General features: G+C 37.4%; 1 protein-coding gene across 1 annotated transcript in view; it reads left to right on the top strand.

Annotated features, from left to right (window-relative positions):
* Nucleotides 1–16,207, top strand: part of LYST (lysosomal trafficking regulator) — a 66,669-nt gene that overhangs the window by 8,592 nt on the left and 41,870 nt on the right. The window contains exons 4-14 of the mRNA XM_008937891.1: nucleotides 518–1,541; nucleotides 3,215–3,376; nucleotides 4,499–4,655; nucleotides 5,878–6,104; nucleotides 7,433–7,499; nucleotides 8,317–8,426; nucleotides 9,411–9,834; nucleotides 11,105–11,249; nucleotides 12,049–12,222; nucleotides 13,794–13,954; nucleotides 15,391–15,581. Coding sequence (XP_008936139.1) covers nucleotides 518–1,541; nucleotides 3,215–3,376; nucleotides 4,499–4,655; nucleotides 5,878–6,104; nucleotides 7,433–7,499; nucleotides 8,317–8,426; nucleotides 9,411–9,834; nucleotides 11,105–11,249; nucleotides 12,049–12,222; nucleotides 13,794–13,954; nucleotides 15,391–15,581 — 2,842 coding nt within the window. The remainder of the gene's footprint in view (nucleotides 1–517; nucleotides 1,542–3,214; nucleotides 3,377–4,498; nucleotides 4,656–5,877; nucleotides 6,105–7,432; nucleotides 7,500–8,316; nucleotides 8,427–9,410; nucleotides 9,835–11,104; nucleotides 11,250–12,048; nucleotides 12,223–13,793; nucleotides 13,955–15,390; nucleotides 15,582–16,207) is intronic.

The raw sequence follows: 16,207 nt of genomic DNA, 5'->3' as shown, positions 1-16,207 counted from the left end.
ATCTGGAATACAGTCCATGCAACTAGTAGACATAGCTAGTAAAATGTCTTAAAACTTTTTTTATTTGAGAAGGAATCTCTGCTTTTTGGTGAAGTCACAAAACTGAGAGAAATAAAGAAAGATATTTACTAACTTTGCTAATAAAAAGTTAGGGTAAGGAGGTACCACTAAGGAGCAAGTTTCATAAATAAGGTTAAACACCTTCAATGTTTTGAACATCATGCATCTTTGTGGTCTACATTTTAGAGGCTGGTTAATATTTCTAATGTTATCTTACAAAAAAAATTTGATTTCTTACTACCACATAGGTGATGCTTACTTGGGATTCTAGAGTACTGAAAACAAGTTCGTCTCTTTAATTTACAGTTAATTTATAACAATTACTTTAAATGTGATCAGGCCGTGGTGTTACTCAGGTGTGTAGGACAGAGGGTTATTTTCAGGTAAGATGTGCCATCTGAACTACATCAATTTATGACTGACTTGTAAGGTAACTCTTTAATGTTTTCTCTTGCAGGGTAATTAGGGACTTGTTTCTGACTTGTAATGGAGTGAATCAAATGACTGAGTTAAATTACTTAAATGCTTTAAGAAGCCATTCTTTGAAAGTGTTGGAAACTTTGATACTTTGCCTTGGTGATCAGCAGAAAGACCAAGCTGCACCAGAACTGGAAGGCCTGAGCAGTGAACAAAAGGAGTCTACATCTGACTTGCCTGCTTCTGATTGTGGCCAGCATGCTGTTTCAGAAGTTCCTCAAAGCCTGAGCAAGTTTTATGCTGGCTTGAAAGAAGCTTACCCCAAAAAGAAAAAGATTGTGAGCCAAGATATTCATGTCAACACAATAAACCTATTCCTCTGTGTTGCTTTTTTATGTGTAAGTAAAGAAGCAGATGGTGATCTAGATTCAGCTAATGACTCTGAAGATACATCGGGATATGATAGCACAGCTAGTGAGCCATTAGGACACAAATTGCCCTGTCTGTCACTGGAAAGCCTGACCTTGCCCTCTCTGGAACAGGTTCACAGAGCAGCAGATATTTGGACCATGTGTCGATGTATCTATTTGTCCAGTTCAGTTTTCCAGAGACAGTTCCATAGACTTGGAGGCTTTGAAGCATGCCACAGATTACTTATTCTGATAATTCAGAACCTTGTGAAAAATAAGGAAAAGGAGCAAGAAAAGAGGGAGAAAGTATTGAGTGAAAGCAGCAGAAGTTCACATGGGAGTCCTCGTGGTGAGCTTCTCAGCAAGGATGACTCTGTTCTGTTGGCTAAAAGCAGAGAGGTGGCACAACTGGAGATTGATAGTTCTGACAGTTTTGCTGGTGCAGAACAGCTGGTGTCTGAGTGTGTCTCCTCTGACAGCTCTTTGAGTAGGGAACACACTTCAGTTGCCAATCTTGAAGAGATAAAGACTTCTGCAAGAGAAGAGATTGAGTGGGCACTTCAAGGTATCAGACTTCTGGAAGCTCTGCTGACAATCTGTCTACACAGTGCAAGCACCATGCAGCAGAAGATGGAAGTGGAGATGTTTCACCAGGTACCATGCAACTTAGCTTACTTTACTTACTTTTACAATATTATTTTAACAGTAATTAAGGCAAAAGTTCATGTAGAGATGAAAACAGCTCGTGCTCTTATTATGGGACCATGCTTTTCGTGTAGTATGGAAAGCATGCAGTTCAATGATGCACTTAGAGGTAGTGGTCAGCAGGCATGAAAGAAGGGTTGATGAGCAAACTGGCAGTTGCTGTTTCTGAGGCTGCATCTTCCCATGTGTCAACTTGTCACCTTTTGTGTTCAGTAAGATGCTGGTAAGGATTCTGTACCTATTTGCTTGTTATCAACATGATCTTTGTCCTATTTTGGGCTGGAATCCTATTCATGTAAATTCTCTTGGAATCTAGGAGAGAGCCTTCCAGTATGGTGGCTCCATAGAGGCTGGATGAGATTTTTTTTTTACCTTACTTGCTGTTTTGAACTGTATTTCTGTATTATTTTCCATGTATTTGTTAGTTTGGGACAGCATGGTCAATATGGCTAAAGGCTGAACTCAACATCAAATGCTGTTTTACGGTTTAATGTATCTTGAGACCCAGGGAAGACTGATTCTGGCAGGTGAAGATTTGGTTTTTCTTTCTCTGCATAAAATGGTTCTGTCTAGAGGAAAGGGGTGCCTACCTATGGCTACAAAGGCAGGGTTGACAACTATAAATTGCTGGCTGACTATGCCTGTATTTTTTTTTTCTGGTCAGTTATGACCTGCTTTTTCTGTTGTGGGTTTTCTTTTGTTTTACTTTGTGTGTTTTGTGGGTGTTTTGGTTTTTTTTTTTTGTTTGTTTCTCTTCCCTTGCCCTGTGTAATCCATTTATCCAGCCTTACATTCTTTGGAGGCTGTCTGAGCTAATGGGATTTGAACAGTGGGGGAGAGTTTTTTTTGGAAGAGTATTAAGTGGAAAACACATGTGACAGTGGTAGGGTTGAAGGAGAGCTGCATAGGCAATCTGAGCGTTACACATAGTGACTCATACATCAGGTTTTTGATGATAGTTCTGAGCAGACCATGGTGCTTGAGAGAGACATATTAGAAGGCACAGGTACTGAAAGGACACCTGAAAAAACTTTATGCTTAAGCCTTAGAGGTGGACTAATTCAGTGTTCCACAAAAAGTTTGACAGAAGACACAAGTCACAGGAGGCACCTTTAGCATGCTTTAATGTTTTAGTTGCTATCTTGAGTTTTACTTGGCAGTTTGCTACAAAAGCAGGAGCAGTTCCACACAGCAAAGAGCTGGAAACTGGAGTTTTGTTCGGGACACTTGCTATTCTTGTGAACTTGGGACATGTCACCCTGTGTCTTGGCATGATTTTAATGTCCTATGTACTTGAAATTGTTTCAGAGATGTTTTTTTTTGAAAGAGTGCTTTCATTTACAATGTATTGAAAACAGCATGTTGCCAGATCCTTTTTTTCAGTGAGCAGACTGCTTAACCAACTAAATCTCTGTCATGGTGAATGGGATGAATCTTCCTTATTGCATGAGACTGTATGAGGTCTGATTTTTACCTGAGAGGTCAGATTAGTGTAGGTGGAAGGGGAAGCTCTTAAATGAGAGTAGCAGGACATTTTTGTTAGCTGAAACATAATGTAGAATAGCATGGCATTTGTTAGCATAGAATAATATAACTCAAAATGCTTCTCTCCTAAAATACAGGATATCTGTGTGGATGATATCTTACTTCAAATAAGAGAGGAGCTTGCTCAATCAAAAGTAATAGAAACTGACTTGGCAAAGCCTCTGTTTGATTCACTGCTTCGTGTTGCCTTGGGCACTTTTGCTGCTGATCTGGATCATTCTGAAGAAAAAATGGAAAAGGTATGAAATGCTACTGAGTTTAATTCTAAACACCTCAAGGTTTGCTCAGTCACATTTATGTTGTTCGTGTCTGTTTTTAAACTCAATAGGACCTGTTTAAATGTGGTGGCTGCTGCTGTGGGTGTTGAAGTTTATTTTTCTGATTGTCATATGTAAGTGTGGAAGTTGAATGCTGGTTACTGATATGATTTCCCCACATTTACTGCTTGAAAATGAGTCATGCCCCAAAAAGGAGCAAGCTGAGTTACACTTGAAGGGCATAACTGAAACCTGACATTCTCGTCATTTTTTTTCATCCCTCAAAAGAGCGTGGCAAACTCTCAAAAGAGGAGCTTTGAACAGGGATGTTGGCTGGACATAGATCTGCTGGAACAAGTCCAGAGAGGGCCACAAAGATGATCCCCAGGGGCTGGAGCATCTCTGCTGTGAGGATCAGCTGAGGGCACTGGGATTGTTCAGCCTGGAGGAGACTCTGGGGGGACCTTTTAACTGCCTTGCAGTGCCTGAAGGGAAGCTACAGAAAGGCTGGAGAGGGACTTTGCAAAAGAGTGTGCAGTGATGGGGCAAGGGAAAATGGTTTTAAACTGAAGTAGAACAGGTTTAGACTAGATCTTAGGAAGAAGTTCTTCAGTACAAGGGTGGCAAGACTCTGGAATAGATTTCCCAGAGAGGCTGTGGATGCCCCCTCCCTGGGGGTGTTCAAGACCAGGCTGGATGAGGCCTTGAGCAACCTAGTCTAGTTGAGAGGTGTCCTTGCCCATGGCAGGGAGCTTGGGTTAGATGATCTCTAGGGTCCCTTCCAACCTAAGTCATTATATATCTTTACCTTAGAGTGAATGTCAAGGTGCATGTTTATGGTGATAGTGATTTTGGAAACAGTTATTCTTAATGCATTGTTCACCTGCTTATCAAAGCTTTGGTCAGGTAGTTAAGAAAAATCCATCTTTGCAGAATCCATTTTTTAAATGTAAGAATTAAGTAATCTAAAGGTATCTCAAGTTTCTTGAAAGCATATGATTTGTTTCCTTTGCCAAGGAACTTCAAGATAATAGGCATCTGGAACGTGCTAAATGACTTGCTTTTCTGACCAAAGATGGTAAATTTGCTTGATGTGTTGTACAGACCCATTACACTGAAAAGGAGCCTGTGTTGCAACCTGGAGATATTTCTGAAGAAACTGAAGAGTCACAGTGCTGTAATCTTAAGCTTTTTGCTGAAGAGGAAGGTTATGAAGCAGATAGTGAAAGTAACCCTGATGATAGTGAAACCAATAAAGAAGGTAAATGTGAACTTTCTGAATATACAAAGCAGTCTTTACAACATAGCAAAGCTTGCTTGTCTTTTGAGATGGACAAGAGACCTTACTATAGAAATAGGCTTAATTTTTTACTTCCAATAAAATGCAGTTACATTTGTCTAGACACATCAGTTTCTCTCAGAGGAGGATGTGGGAAACTGTATTGAAAGCCTTGGAGAAATCCAGGCAAACAGTGTCCACCACTCACCACACTTAAAGTGAGCAGGTTATTTTGTCATATGATACCATCAGGTTTGTCAAGTATGATCTGCCTTTGGTGAAGCTCTGCTGGCTTTTCCCAGTCATGTTCTTCATTTGACCTGTGACAGCCTCCCTTGTGATAGAATGTATGTCTTTATATTCATGCTACAATCCATGTGCATATCTCTGGCTGTATTCTGTGCTATTAATATTGAACACGAGTTGGCTCTATTCTCTCCCTTTGTGCTGAAGAGCTGACTGCTTATGTTCTTGTATTAGGTCAGCACGAGCAGTAACGGCCTTTAATAGAACTGCATTCAACTGTTGCTGTTTACCTGTTTGTCTAGGCCTTATCAACAGATAAGACGTTTTTAAAGCATTTCTGAATTAAGAATGTAAACTGAAATATTTCTATGAAACATTTGCATGAAATTATATATATATATATGTACCAAATAATTTTTTAAGTTGTGTTCGAAAGCGTCTCCAAGATTTAAGAGGCGAGGCATAACTTTTGGGTTTTATGCTTTTTTTGATTGTCATGCTGATATTCTGTTACGTTCTGCCACATGCTTTTTCTGGTTTAAGTAACTGGACGACTGCTTAATGTAACCTTTTAATATAAAATAAAATAATTTCAGTTTATCTCCTTTCTTGTCAGACTTGGAGTTCTGTACAGAAACTTAAAGCTCTATTACAATAATTTTATACTCATGTTTCATGAATTCCTTTTTTCATCATTATTACCTGTGTCCAGTTTCCAGGAAAGGAAGGCAAATAGTTTAAGAGCATATAATGGGAGAAACTGAATCCTTGCCCTTCTGTATTAGCAGGAAAATATGAAAATTTGATTATACTGACTTGTGAAAACTGCATATAGCTAGTGACTGTTTCTGTACCTATGAGAAGGTTGGAGAAAGTATGCCGTTTGGATGTGCTGCTTTCATCATGCAAACCATATTCAGTCAAGTAAGTTTCAGTAAGACAAGTGTTTTTCTTTCAGGAGCAGGCACAAAGGCAGAACCAGGATGTACCAGTCCTTCAGGTTATTTTAATGACCTAGCTGAAAACATCAATCAAGGAGAATTAATGTATCCCGAAATCTGCATGTTAGAGTTAAACTTGCTCTCAACAGGAAATGCAAGCTTAGATGTGCTTGCTCATGTATTCCAAAGCTGCCTGAAAATCCTCAGCCAGAAGGAGAGAAATGCCACTGTACTTATAGAACAGGTAAAATGTTATTAAACAAAGGCAACAGTTTAGAGGTTGTCTATCTTAATTTCTTCACTTTTAATGTACCAGTATACCAATAGAATGATCTTGGAAATATTCTCATTTGTTATGGCATTTGCTAGGACCTGAAACAATGTAAATGACGGATATTGCCAGTTATATTGCATTTAAGTTACCAGAAACTATCATTACCTAATGTATTGAAAGATACTTGACCTACCAAGCTTTTAAATTTCACAGTTGCCTTATTTTATCAAGACTGTTCAATCACTAGAGCTATAGTCAAATTTGACTGTCAGCCCATAGGAAAAAAAAGAGCAAATATCATCTTGTGTAAGTATATATGTAAACATTCTAAATTCATATCTATTCAATATGTACTTTTAGAAACTTTCTGTGATGTAACTCAAAAATATTTCATGTTTTGATTCTTTATAAGTTCATATTACAAGTCAGTTTTGCATATGTTGATGTCTATATGATTCTTTGGAATTTCTGATGGTTTGCTTGTTTCTTTGCTTTTTAATAAGCTGTGTATGCCTCTTTGGCAAAAGAGCAAAGTGTGGTTAAGTAATCTAAGCTTAAAGTGCTTGTTTATATGAACGTTTGACTAAGAAGCAAAGTTAGTGTTTCACAGCTTAAACCAAAAGCAGAAAAGGAAAACATTGTTTTATTTCAGTACTCCAATTCTTTGAGTGAATTATTAGCTTTAAATCACTATAGATCACATGTATTTTTTTCTGAACTTCAACACATGAAATTGCTTAAAATTTAAAATAATATAATTTTCATTGCTATTCAATATTGTTTAGAAAGACCAGTCTACCAGACTAATCAATTTAAAGATTTTTAGTAACTTCATTAAGGGATTTTTCAAATTACCTTAATTTAAGATGCATTTATGAAGGATGCTCTTATATGTGGCTTTGTGGTTTAATTACTCTTTAAAGGAATCTTACATAAAAAGGGGGCAAAGTTTCATTCAGTGTTGCATCACTATATATTAACGTGCTGTATTTTTTCACAAGCTATCAAATCCTGTAATTCTGTCATAGGGGAGAAGCTGGTGAATTGATAAAGACTGAAAGCTTCCTTTCATTTTAGAAAACTGAATTTCAAAGTCTCTCTTCTGCAGTTTAACTGTATAGAACGTGAAAGAATGTTCATTAGCAAATATAAAAATATTTCCACAATTTAAAGTAACTGGAGTTGTCTTTACTTTAAAATTCATAGTATAGAAGAATTGACTGAAAGAATATATTTCTTAGTTCTTTAAGCTGGTGTGTATTCTTCAGATATCAATTTTCCCTGTATTTTTTTAACAGGGAGTTGTTAAACATCTTTTGGGAGGATTTCTGGATATATTGACACAAGCAGAGTCTAGTTTTCATGGTGAGTTCAAGGTCTAAGAACTTAAATAGCTTTTTATAACTTAATATATACATACTCAAATTTTTAGTTCACTATACAACTGCAAAGTTGACAAAGCATATTCATTAGCATGTGTGAATTTACGCAGCTGCTTCTTTAACTTGTGAAAAGTATCTATGTGTAAATACAGAATTATTTCTGAGCTAGTGGAAATCTGTTATTTAAACACAAGTTGGCAGATCTGAAAATGATAGTGAAAATCAAACCCTAAGGTGACAGTGTTAACAAACATTGCTCAGAAAAATAGCACTTATCTTACTGATTGAATCTGACACCATCACAACCTAAGTTTTTATTTCAGATTTCTTTGTAGCACAGGTCTTAGAGCTGTTTTGAGTGAGCTTTATTTCTAATTGGAGAAAGTAGGTAGCCAATCAAAGAATGTGGAAGTAAATTAAATGCTTGCTCTAAGGTAGATTCACATATTGAGGTTGATCCACAGCAGGAGATGATATAAACCATCCCATGACTTTGATCCCTGGCTTTGTGGGGGCAGACTTTGCAATGTAGATTTTGGGTTCACAGACTTTTAGGTCTACTTTACAAACCTAGGAACCAGACTTGGTGTAGCCATCTAGGTTCACTTGAAGTTTTCAATGATGTTGTCAGGATTTCTCTAGAATTCATCTTATAATTGTTACTGCTTCCTGAAATTGAAACACTTTTGCAAAACACTCTGAATTCCAAGTTAATATTTTCATGTAATAGAATGGAATATGAATTTTAAAATATTTTTTAAAGTTCCTTTCAAGAATACTATTTTGTCTCCTATTTTTAGCATGTCAGGTGGTGCTGGTAGACCTCTTGGTTTCCTTGATGAGTTCACAGACATGTTCAGAAGAGCTAACTCTTCTTCTCAGGATATTTTTGGAGAAGACACCTTGTACGGTATGTATGGAGTAGCACACAACAAAATTCAGAGGCTTAATGAGAAAGCAAAAAAAATCATCCTTTTGTGTCCAGGAATTTTGGGAAATAAGGAGACTGTAACAGCAACAGTCTAACTTGTCAGAGCAAATAAAATCTGTTTGTTGAAACAATTAATTCTCAAAACATGAAAAGGAAATAGGAGATGATAAAGGGTTGTAAAGTGTGTGTTAAGAGTCCTGGGAACTCTTCACTAAAAAAAAAAATTCCTCTTGAGAAGACTGACATTGTAATTCCTTTAAAGTTATAAAGCATCTTGCTATTTCAGGAATGCTTTAGCAGCAGGTATTACTTTCAAAACTGTCTTAAGTTGGTTTATCTAATGCTGGAATCCACTGCATGTGTGGGATACAACGCTGAAATACCTGTCTGTTGGTTTGTGGAAGTCTGTAGTAAAAAGCAAGTGGAAAGAAATGTAAAAAAAATCCTGTGGAGTCTGAACAAGTACAATACCAAATGAGGAGACAAGTCAATTTTTCAAAATAGCTTATGATAATTGGCTAACGAGCTAAAGAAATTATTTGGCTTAAGGGCTCAGCTGGTTTTGTTAGTTGTTATGCAGTAACAAAGTGATGGCCCGTCTGTGCATTCTTAACCACTCTCAAACATGAGGTAAAAGATGTTGTCTTTTGTTGAGGTGTAAGTTAATCTGTTGGCACATAACAAATGTGAGATAAGTTTGTGCAAACCTGCTGTGGTTCAGCTTATTCCAAGCATGGTAACTTGAAGATTGATCTGTCCTGACTAAATCCCCAAAACTGTTGGGCCATGGTGTGTTGAAGTTGATGCTTTGTAAATGTGTCAGTTTGGATATGGAAGCCCACTCAGTTGGGAAAACACAAATCCAAACTTAAATGAAGAGTGGGGGTTCTCTTTAGGTGACACTTGACTACATTGTGTAAACATTTTTTTTTTTTTCTCATTTGTTTGGTTTATTTCTTCTAGGAGATACTACTCAAGGGTGTATTGAAGATTATAGAAAGTAATATTTATATGAACCCATTACAGTACCTTGCCTTCCCTCTGCTACTTGGCACAAATACGAGTAGTAGTTCTTCACAAAAATCTGCTAGCACTTCCACCAATAAAACTGCTGGCCTATTAAAAAAAGCAAAGTTTTCACAGAGTAAGAAAGAGGCAGATGGTGAAAATTTGAGTCACCAGCTGCTTTCTTCTTGGCATGTAGCCCCAATTCACTTGCCTTTAGTTGGACAAAACTGTTGGCCGCACATGTCTGAAGGCTTCAGTGTCTCACTTTGGTTTCATCTGGAGTGTGCTCATGAAACTGAAAATTCAACAGAAAAGGGGAAAAAATTCAAGAGAAGAAGCAGATTGGTAGCTCTAAGAGAGAACAGCTTTGACAGCACAGGTGAGGATATAGTAGTTCCTGTTTCTATTTAGGTAGCACTGAAGGATTCTGGTTACAGGTATTACTAATTGATGTGCCATATAGAAAAGCTTGATTTTTTTTCTTACCGTGGATATTAAACTGGAGTGGTAGTCTTCTTGATTTTTCTTTGAATACATTATTATATACTTAAAACATTCCCAGCCTTAATCCTTAAGTTATATTGATGCCTGGAATTTCTAATTTCCTTAGAAATATAGTATTCTCATTTAATTTGTAACTTCAGTAAAATGTCTTTATGCTACTTCATGTTTTGATGAAGAAAATATTAAATGGTGCAGCTGAAATGTCATGGGAAAAGACTGCTCTAAAGTTCATTTGGTCTCATGCTGATGAAACAAGTGGCTTTTGTGTTCTCTCTTTAATATCTTGTAAATCTTTGTGACTTAGTGTTTAAGTAGTGGAACTCTTAGCTAAAAGATGCTCTGAATCCATCAACTCAGAGCCTGAGACTGACTTGGTATAAATCCTCTGACTTGCCTTGTGTCTGCTATTGTACAGCCATTGACATTTACAGCATTACTCTTTTTATACTTTTGTAGGGACCCAGCTGCTCCTAAACTCTTTGGAACAGAATTTTTTGGATCATAATTTGTAGGAGGAAAAATTCCCTAAGCTATTGAAAATGCCTTCTGGTCACAACACTTGAAAAGCTTTTTACTGTACTTTTTTTCTTTGTTACTGCATTTAAATAAAAGTAGGGAAAACCCAACCCTGAGTCTTGAAACTCACTAGAGCTGCTTTTGCTAGGAAGTCTGTACTTTTCCTTGATAAAGTAGAACTATTTAATGCAAGATCATGCTTAAAGAGTAATATAATTTGTGAAGAAAAGACTAAAGATGTCTCGGCGCACACTAAGACTGAGAGTGTGCAGTCCTAGTACGGTATAGGTAGGAATGCAGTATGAGACGGCGTGTCAAAAGCATTGTGGAATTAGCTACGTGTATTCGTGCTTAGTGCATTTACAGGATTATGGACAAAAACGTGAAAAACATGTGAGGTGATGAGTTAATGGCAAACTCCTCGCTTTCAGTTTAGATGAGATCTAGGTCTCTGAAGAGTGTCACACATTAGTGAGCTCACTTCAGAAAAAGGAAGAAATAAACTAAAAACAACACAACCCAGTTCTCTGTAGTTCCTGAACGATTTACTTTCATGCTTGATAGCTGGTAGGACAGGCATTGTTGTTGTATCCTATTGTAATTGTATATAAACTTGTTTCTATTTCTAGAAGAAACAAAATCTGTAGGGATGGAATACCTAAGCCTGGGAGATAAACTTGTTGAAGATGGCTGTATTCATATAATTTCACTGGGTTCCAAAGCATTGATGATACAAATCTGGGCAGACTTGAACACTGGAGCATTCATATTTCGGTATGGTATATTAGTCTAAACACAGTTTTGTCAACATATATATTGTTACTTCCAGTAGCAGCTTACAGAAAATACTGGTGGAGAGCAGAAAAATAATTTCTCTAGAGTTGCACAGTGATGGCAACACCTAGCAAGCTTATTGCGCACAGATCTACAAGTTTATTTGCTTTGAGTGTTAGTCTCTGGTCTTATATGCTTTATATAGTCATATATAAATAATTGCCTAAGTAAAGTGCAAGATAAGTAAAAAACATAATGCAAGGTAGCAATTCAAGTATTAAGGAAATGACACAATAGATGTGTGAAGCTAAGCAAAAGCTTTTGTAGCTGTAGGTTTTCACACCTTAGGAGTGAATATTGCTGTTATTTAATACCACAATAATCTTGGGTTTAATTTTCTGAACACATTTTAGCCCTAATTTAGGTTTCATAATTAATGTATTGTTAAAATGGATATAAAACTGCGATGTTTTTGAACACTTTATTTCAGTGTTCAAATCACCTGCATTTTTTCAATAAACTGAATTTAACTTCTCCATAAAATAGAGATAATAGCTTTATCTTAAATGTAAGCAGATTCATGCAAACAAGTTAGTTAACTAAGTTGAAAGTATAACATTAGGTTTTCCCAAGATTGTTGAGCACTCTAAATATAGCATTGTGATAAAATGTCTGTGAAAGTTAGGGAAAGCAATCTCAAAATAACTGAGGCCATAAAAAGTGCAGATTTGGGGCTTAAAATGCAAGTTTGAAAACAAATACGCACACACTTGTTTTTCCTTTTCTGTTGTTTTCATAGTATGTGCATGGATCCCAATGATGAGATGAAAGCTGGTCTGCTGGCACAGGCTGAATCTCCAGAGAATGTTTTCCTGGTGGGCAAGTGGCAGCACTTGGCAGTAACGTATCTACAGCAGCCAGAAGGCAAGAAGAATATCCATGGAAAGCTGTGGCTGTGGGTTTCTGGTCAGAGGTAAAGGATACTTTAGTTGGACCTAGATATTTATCTTCATAGAAAGATGTTCTTTGGCAGGAAAACTTCTGCACTGTTTTGGTGCAAGAGGAAGTTATAGTTGAGGACTCTTCTCGAGGTAGGAGAGGGGTGTCTTACACTGCTAGGAATTCCCTAGGAATAGCGAGAATTGCCTTGATTGCTTTGAGAATCTTCTATTGTGGACCAGTGAAGACATCAGTGTGGGGTTTTTCATCATTAATAAGTGAGAGAGCAACTTTTGAGTAAGAGCCAAAAAAAGTTATGGCATGAAGTTGGCAGTAGGCATAATGTATCTGGTTAAGTTAAGAATCTGAATTCAGGAGGCCTAGTTTGGGTACTGGCAGTATTGTTGAAAGTAGGAATGAGGAGGAGATGGAGAGAAGGCTGCCATTTTGCGCCACTGAGAGAATCAGAGTGAAGAAGTTTAAAAAAAAAAAATATTTTAGACAAGATCTGCACTGGCATTGTGAAGTACTACTTCTTCCACTGAAAACTTCAGATCCCTGCTCCTAAATGAGGTACCTGATACTAGGTTGGGTGGGCCCATGCCTTCATGATATATTCATTGCTTAGAGAAAAAGAAATGTATTAAATACCACAGTTTTTATCCTTTCTTCCTGAAGTCCAGACTATGAAAACTTCATTTGTGTCCCATATATGAAGAAGGTTGTCAAAATGTTTTAAAACAGTTAAATATATCACTAATTCTTTACTATTCCTCTAGAATTTGATCAGGAAACAAGCAATGTTACTGAAGACATTCCTAAAACTGTATCTGGGGAAAAAAGCTGTTGCAGGAAGTACAATACTTGTTTCATTTTGTCCTTGAAACTACATGGAGTTAACTTCTAAGCAACTTGATTCCTTCCATGCTACTGTTCAGTCTGTGCACACTGATATGCATTGAAGTCCAAATACAAAGATACAGGGGGAACTAAAAATGCTCCAGTGTTCTGCACGTTGCAGTTAATGAGGCTCTTACAGATACAGAGTTAGTTGCCAATTTGCTAATAGTTTAGTTCTTGCAGGAGGCTTCGGATGATCTTTGCAGACCAATTGGTCTGTTTACATAGCTGTACATAAGGTTAATTGGATGCTTTCTGAAAGCATCAGGTTTATTGCCTGTGGCTGTCCAGTACAGCAGCTCTGACAGCATTCCTTGGTATAAGCAAATCCCCAACATGGTATTTTCCAGCATAGCTCTAGTAGAAATTCTTGGAAAGTGGTGATATTTTTGAATTGTTTATAGTGTTCCATGTAGTTTCTTCTTTGAAGTCAGAGGGAAGGAGGAAGGAGTTTCAGATCTAGGAAATATTCACTGTATGACAACCCTAGATTGGAATCTATGCCTCTATTCTGTGCAGTATTGGAATACATCATTATATAACTGAGTTTTAAGATTCCTGGAAGTTGAAGTTTGCTTTAGTAATTTAATGTTGATAGCAGCATGGCTTCACATCTACTAAATATCAAAATCTATTTTAAGATACCTTAGATAGCAATTATGATCTCTTCTTAATATTTAAACTTTTTTCCTTATGTATTTTTAGGAAATGTGAGATTAATTTAGATTACGCACTGCCAAGGAAATCAAGTTTGTCATCTGACAGTAATAAGACTTTTTGTATGATTGGCCATTGTACGTCATCTCAAGAAGAACTGCTGAGACTGTCGGGTAGATGGGATCTTGGAAATCTGCTTCTATTTAATGGTACTTTTGTATGCTTTTTTCCTGAATAATTTTCTGTGCCCTTTTGCCCCTCCAAGATCAATGGCTTAATTTGTAGTTTTCTTTTTTTCTAACATACTAAGCTTTTACAGTAAAAACAACAATAAATTCAATACATTCTTTACCAGCATAATATATTGGGGAGAAGGTAAGCAAGTGTTTTAGTATTGGGTGCTTCTGGGTGTGTTCTTTTGCCATTATCTTGCTTTCTTTTCATTATCTTAATTGGTAATTCCAGTTACTTCAGTGTTACTTCACATTTATTTAAATAATGCCCTGTAGTAGGGGATGGGATGGAGAGATGGTGATACTTGCTCTGTTTTTTTAGTGGATTTTTTCTTCAATCACTCCATCTTTTCTAGCTGAAAAACTGATTTCACTTATCTGCTTCTATACTACTAGTTTCAAATTACTTCAAGTATATTAAAAACTGAACAATTGATACCACCAAACACTGAGTTAAGCATGCTTATTTCTGCAACTGCTGAAGTTACTTTAGGGTTTTCTTAAACGTATAATCCTCCTCCCTCCTTGGAAGGCTTTGCCTGTGACTTCTGGGTGTTTTCTTAGTGCTGACGGTTGGAACCCTGCCGGCTGTCATCTGGAATTTCTTCATATACAGTTGTCCTGACAGGCCACTGCATAAGTGAGATCAGTTGCCAGGGTGTGAGGGGTGTGTGGGCGTTGTGTGTAGATACAGTGTGTTTGTGCAGGCCATAGGTGAGATGCTTGTCAGAAACCAGCCTCCGCCTGATGAATCTACACAGTCTGACTGCGGTGTGCCTACAGCCAGCATGAGTGATGTATCCAGAGAGCACTGGGTATACTGCTGTACAGTTGTCATTCACCTGTACACCAGCCTTGGGGCTTTCTGGCTGCTTCTGTTGAACTTGTGTTCTCACAAATGAATGTTCTGAAATGGGCTGTCCAGAAAGAGAAGGGAGGTTCATTTGGCATTGTACTTATTTTTTTTTTCTCCCTGTTAGTTGTAGCAAGCTTTTATTATTGCTACATCCTTCTTAGTCACTCTACCCAACCCTCCATGATGATGTAGTGTGGTGTTGCTGTCTGTACTCTTGCTACACTTTGAAAACTTTGAGGAAGTTTGGACAGATTCCTTCAATTTTAAAAAGTGTAATTGATTATTCAGAGCTGTAGGTGTTTAATTTGGCGGCTTGCAATTGAAATCAAGTCAGGAAAATTATCTGCATGAACTAATCTGCCATGTGGTGTGTCAAAAATTGCTGTACAGTAGTTAATAGGAAGCATTAGGCTGCACTGCTAGTTTTCCATTGGCAGAGCCTATGAAGAACAGCCAGTGACCTTCCTTGTAAGGTCTCTGATGCAGTCAACTAGCCAATGTGTGATTTTTGCTTTATAACACTAAAGAGTTAACAGTTTCTTTTCTGGATTTTTAGGTGCAAAGATTGGACCAGAGGAAGCATTTTACCTATATGCACGTGGGCCAGACTTCACATCTGTAATGCCTTGTAAATATGGCAAAACACTGACTGATTGCTCTAAGTACATAAGTAAAGAGATTCTACAATGTGAACAAATTAAGGAGCTCTTCATGGCAAAAAAAGAAGTGGATGTTGGACCTTTAATTGTAAGTTTCTACTTTAAAATGGTTCTTAAAGCCTTAGAACTAATTAAGAAACTGGGAACACATTTCCTGCTGTCTCCCAAAGTGCCTCACTTTCTCAAAGTAGGCAGGAGCAAATTCAGTTCTCATTAAAATCACTGCAGGGTTCTTCCCACTTATTTCATTGGGAGTTGAGCTCCACGCAGGATGGCCATTTCATCTTGCTTTAGTTTGCATTCTGACAACTTCCAGATATTCCAGCATCTATAATAATACATTTTTAAACTATCAGATAGGCAGGCATCTCCAAATGCTGTAGGATGTATGCATAGCTCTTCCTCTCCATTAGTGTAAAGGCAGCCAAGGACAGCTTAGTTTAACCCTTCATCTGAGAGGATAAAAGAAGATTTATCTGGCTTTAACAGGAAGCAAGAGACTTCATCCCAGTTCTGTGAGGGTTTTGAGGGAGTAAGTTTCCATCAAGTTTAGCTGAAAAGTCATTTTCCAGGTGGCAGATCTTGGCTCTTCTCATCTTTCCTGACTGAAACAGCCATCCCAGATGCAGGTTTATGTACTGACACTCGAAAAAGAGTAACAAAACTTTTGGATCAGTGGAGCCTGCTATATTTGGGGAATTGCTGTCTTGCACT

This window comes from Merops nubicus, unplaced genomic scaffold (genome assembly GCF_000691845.1).
Source record: "Merops nubicus isolate BGI_N331 unplaced genomic scaffold, ASM69184v1 scaffold14833, whole genome shotgun sequence".
Lineage (NCBI taxonomy): Eukaryota > Metazoa > Chordata > Aves > Coraciiformes > Meropidae > Merops > Merops nubicus.
Note: the sequence above shows the minus strand (reverse complement) of the source record. Positions and strands in the feature narration are given on the sequence as shown.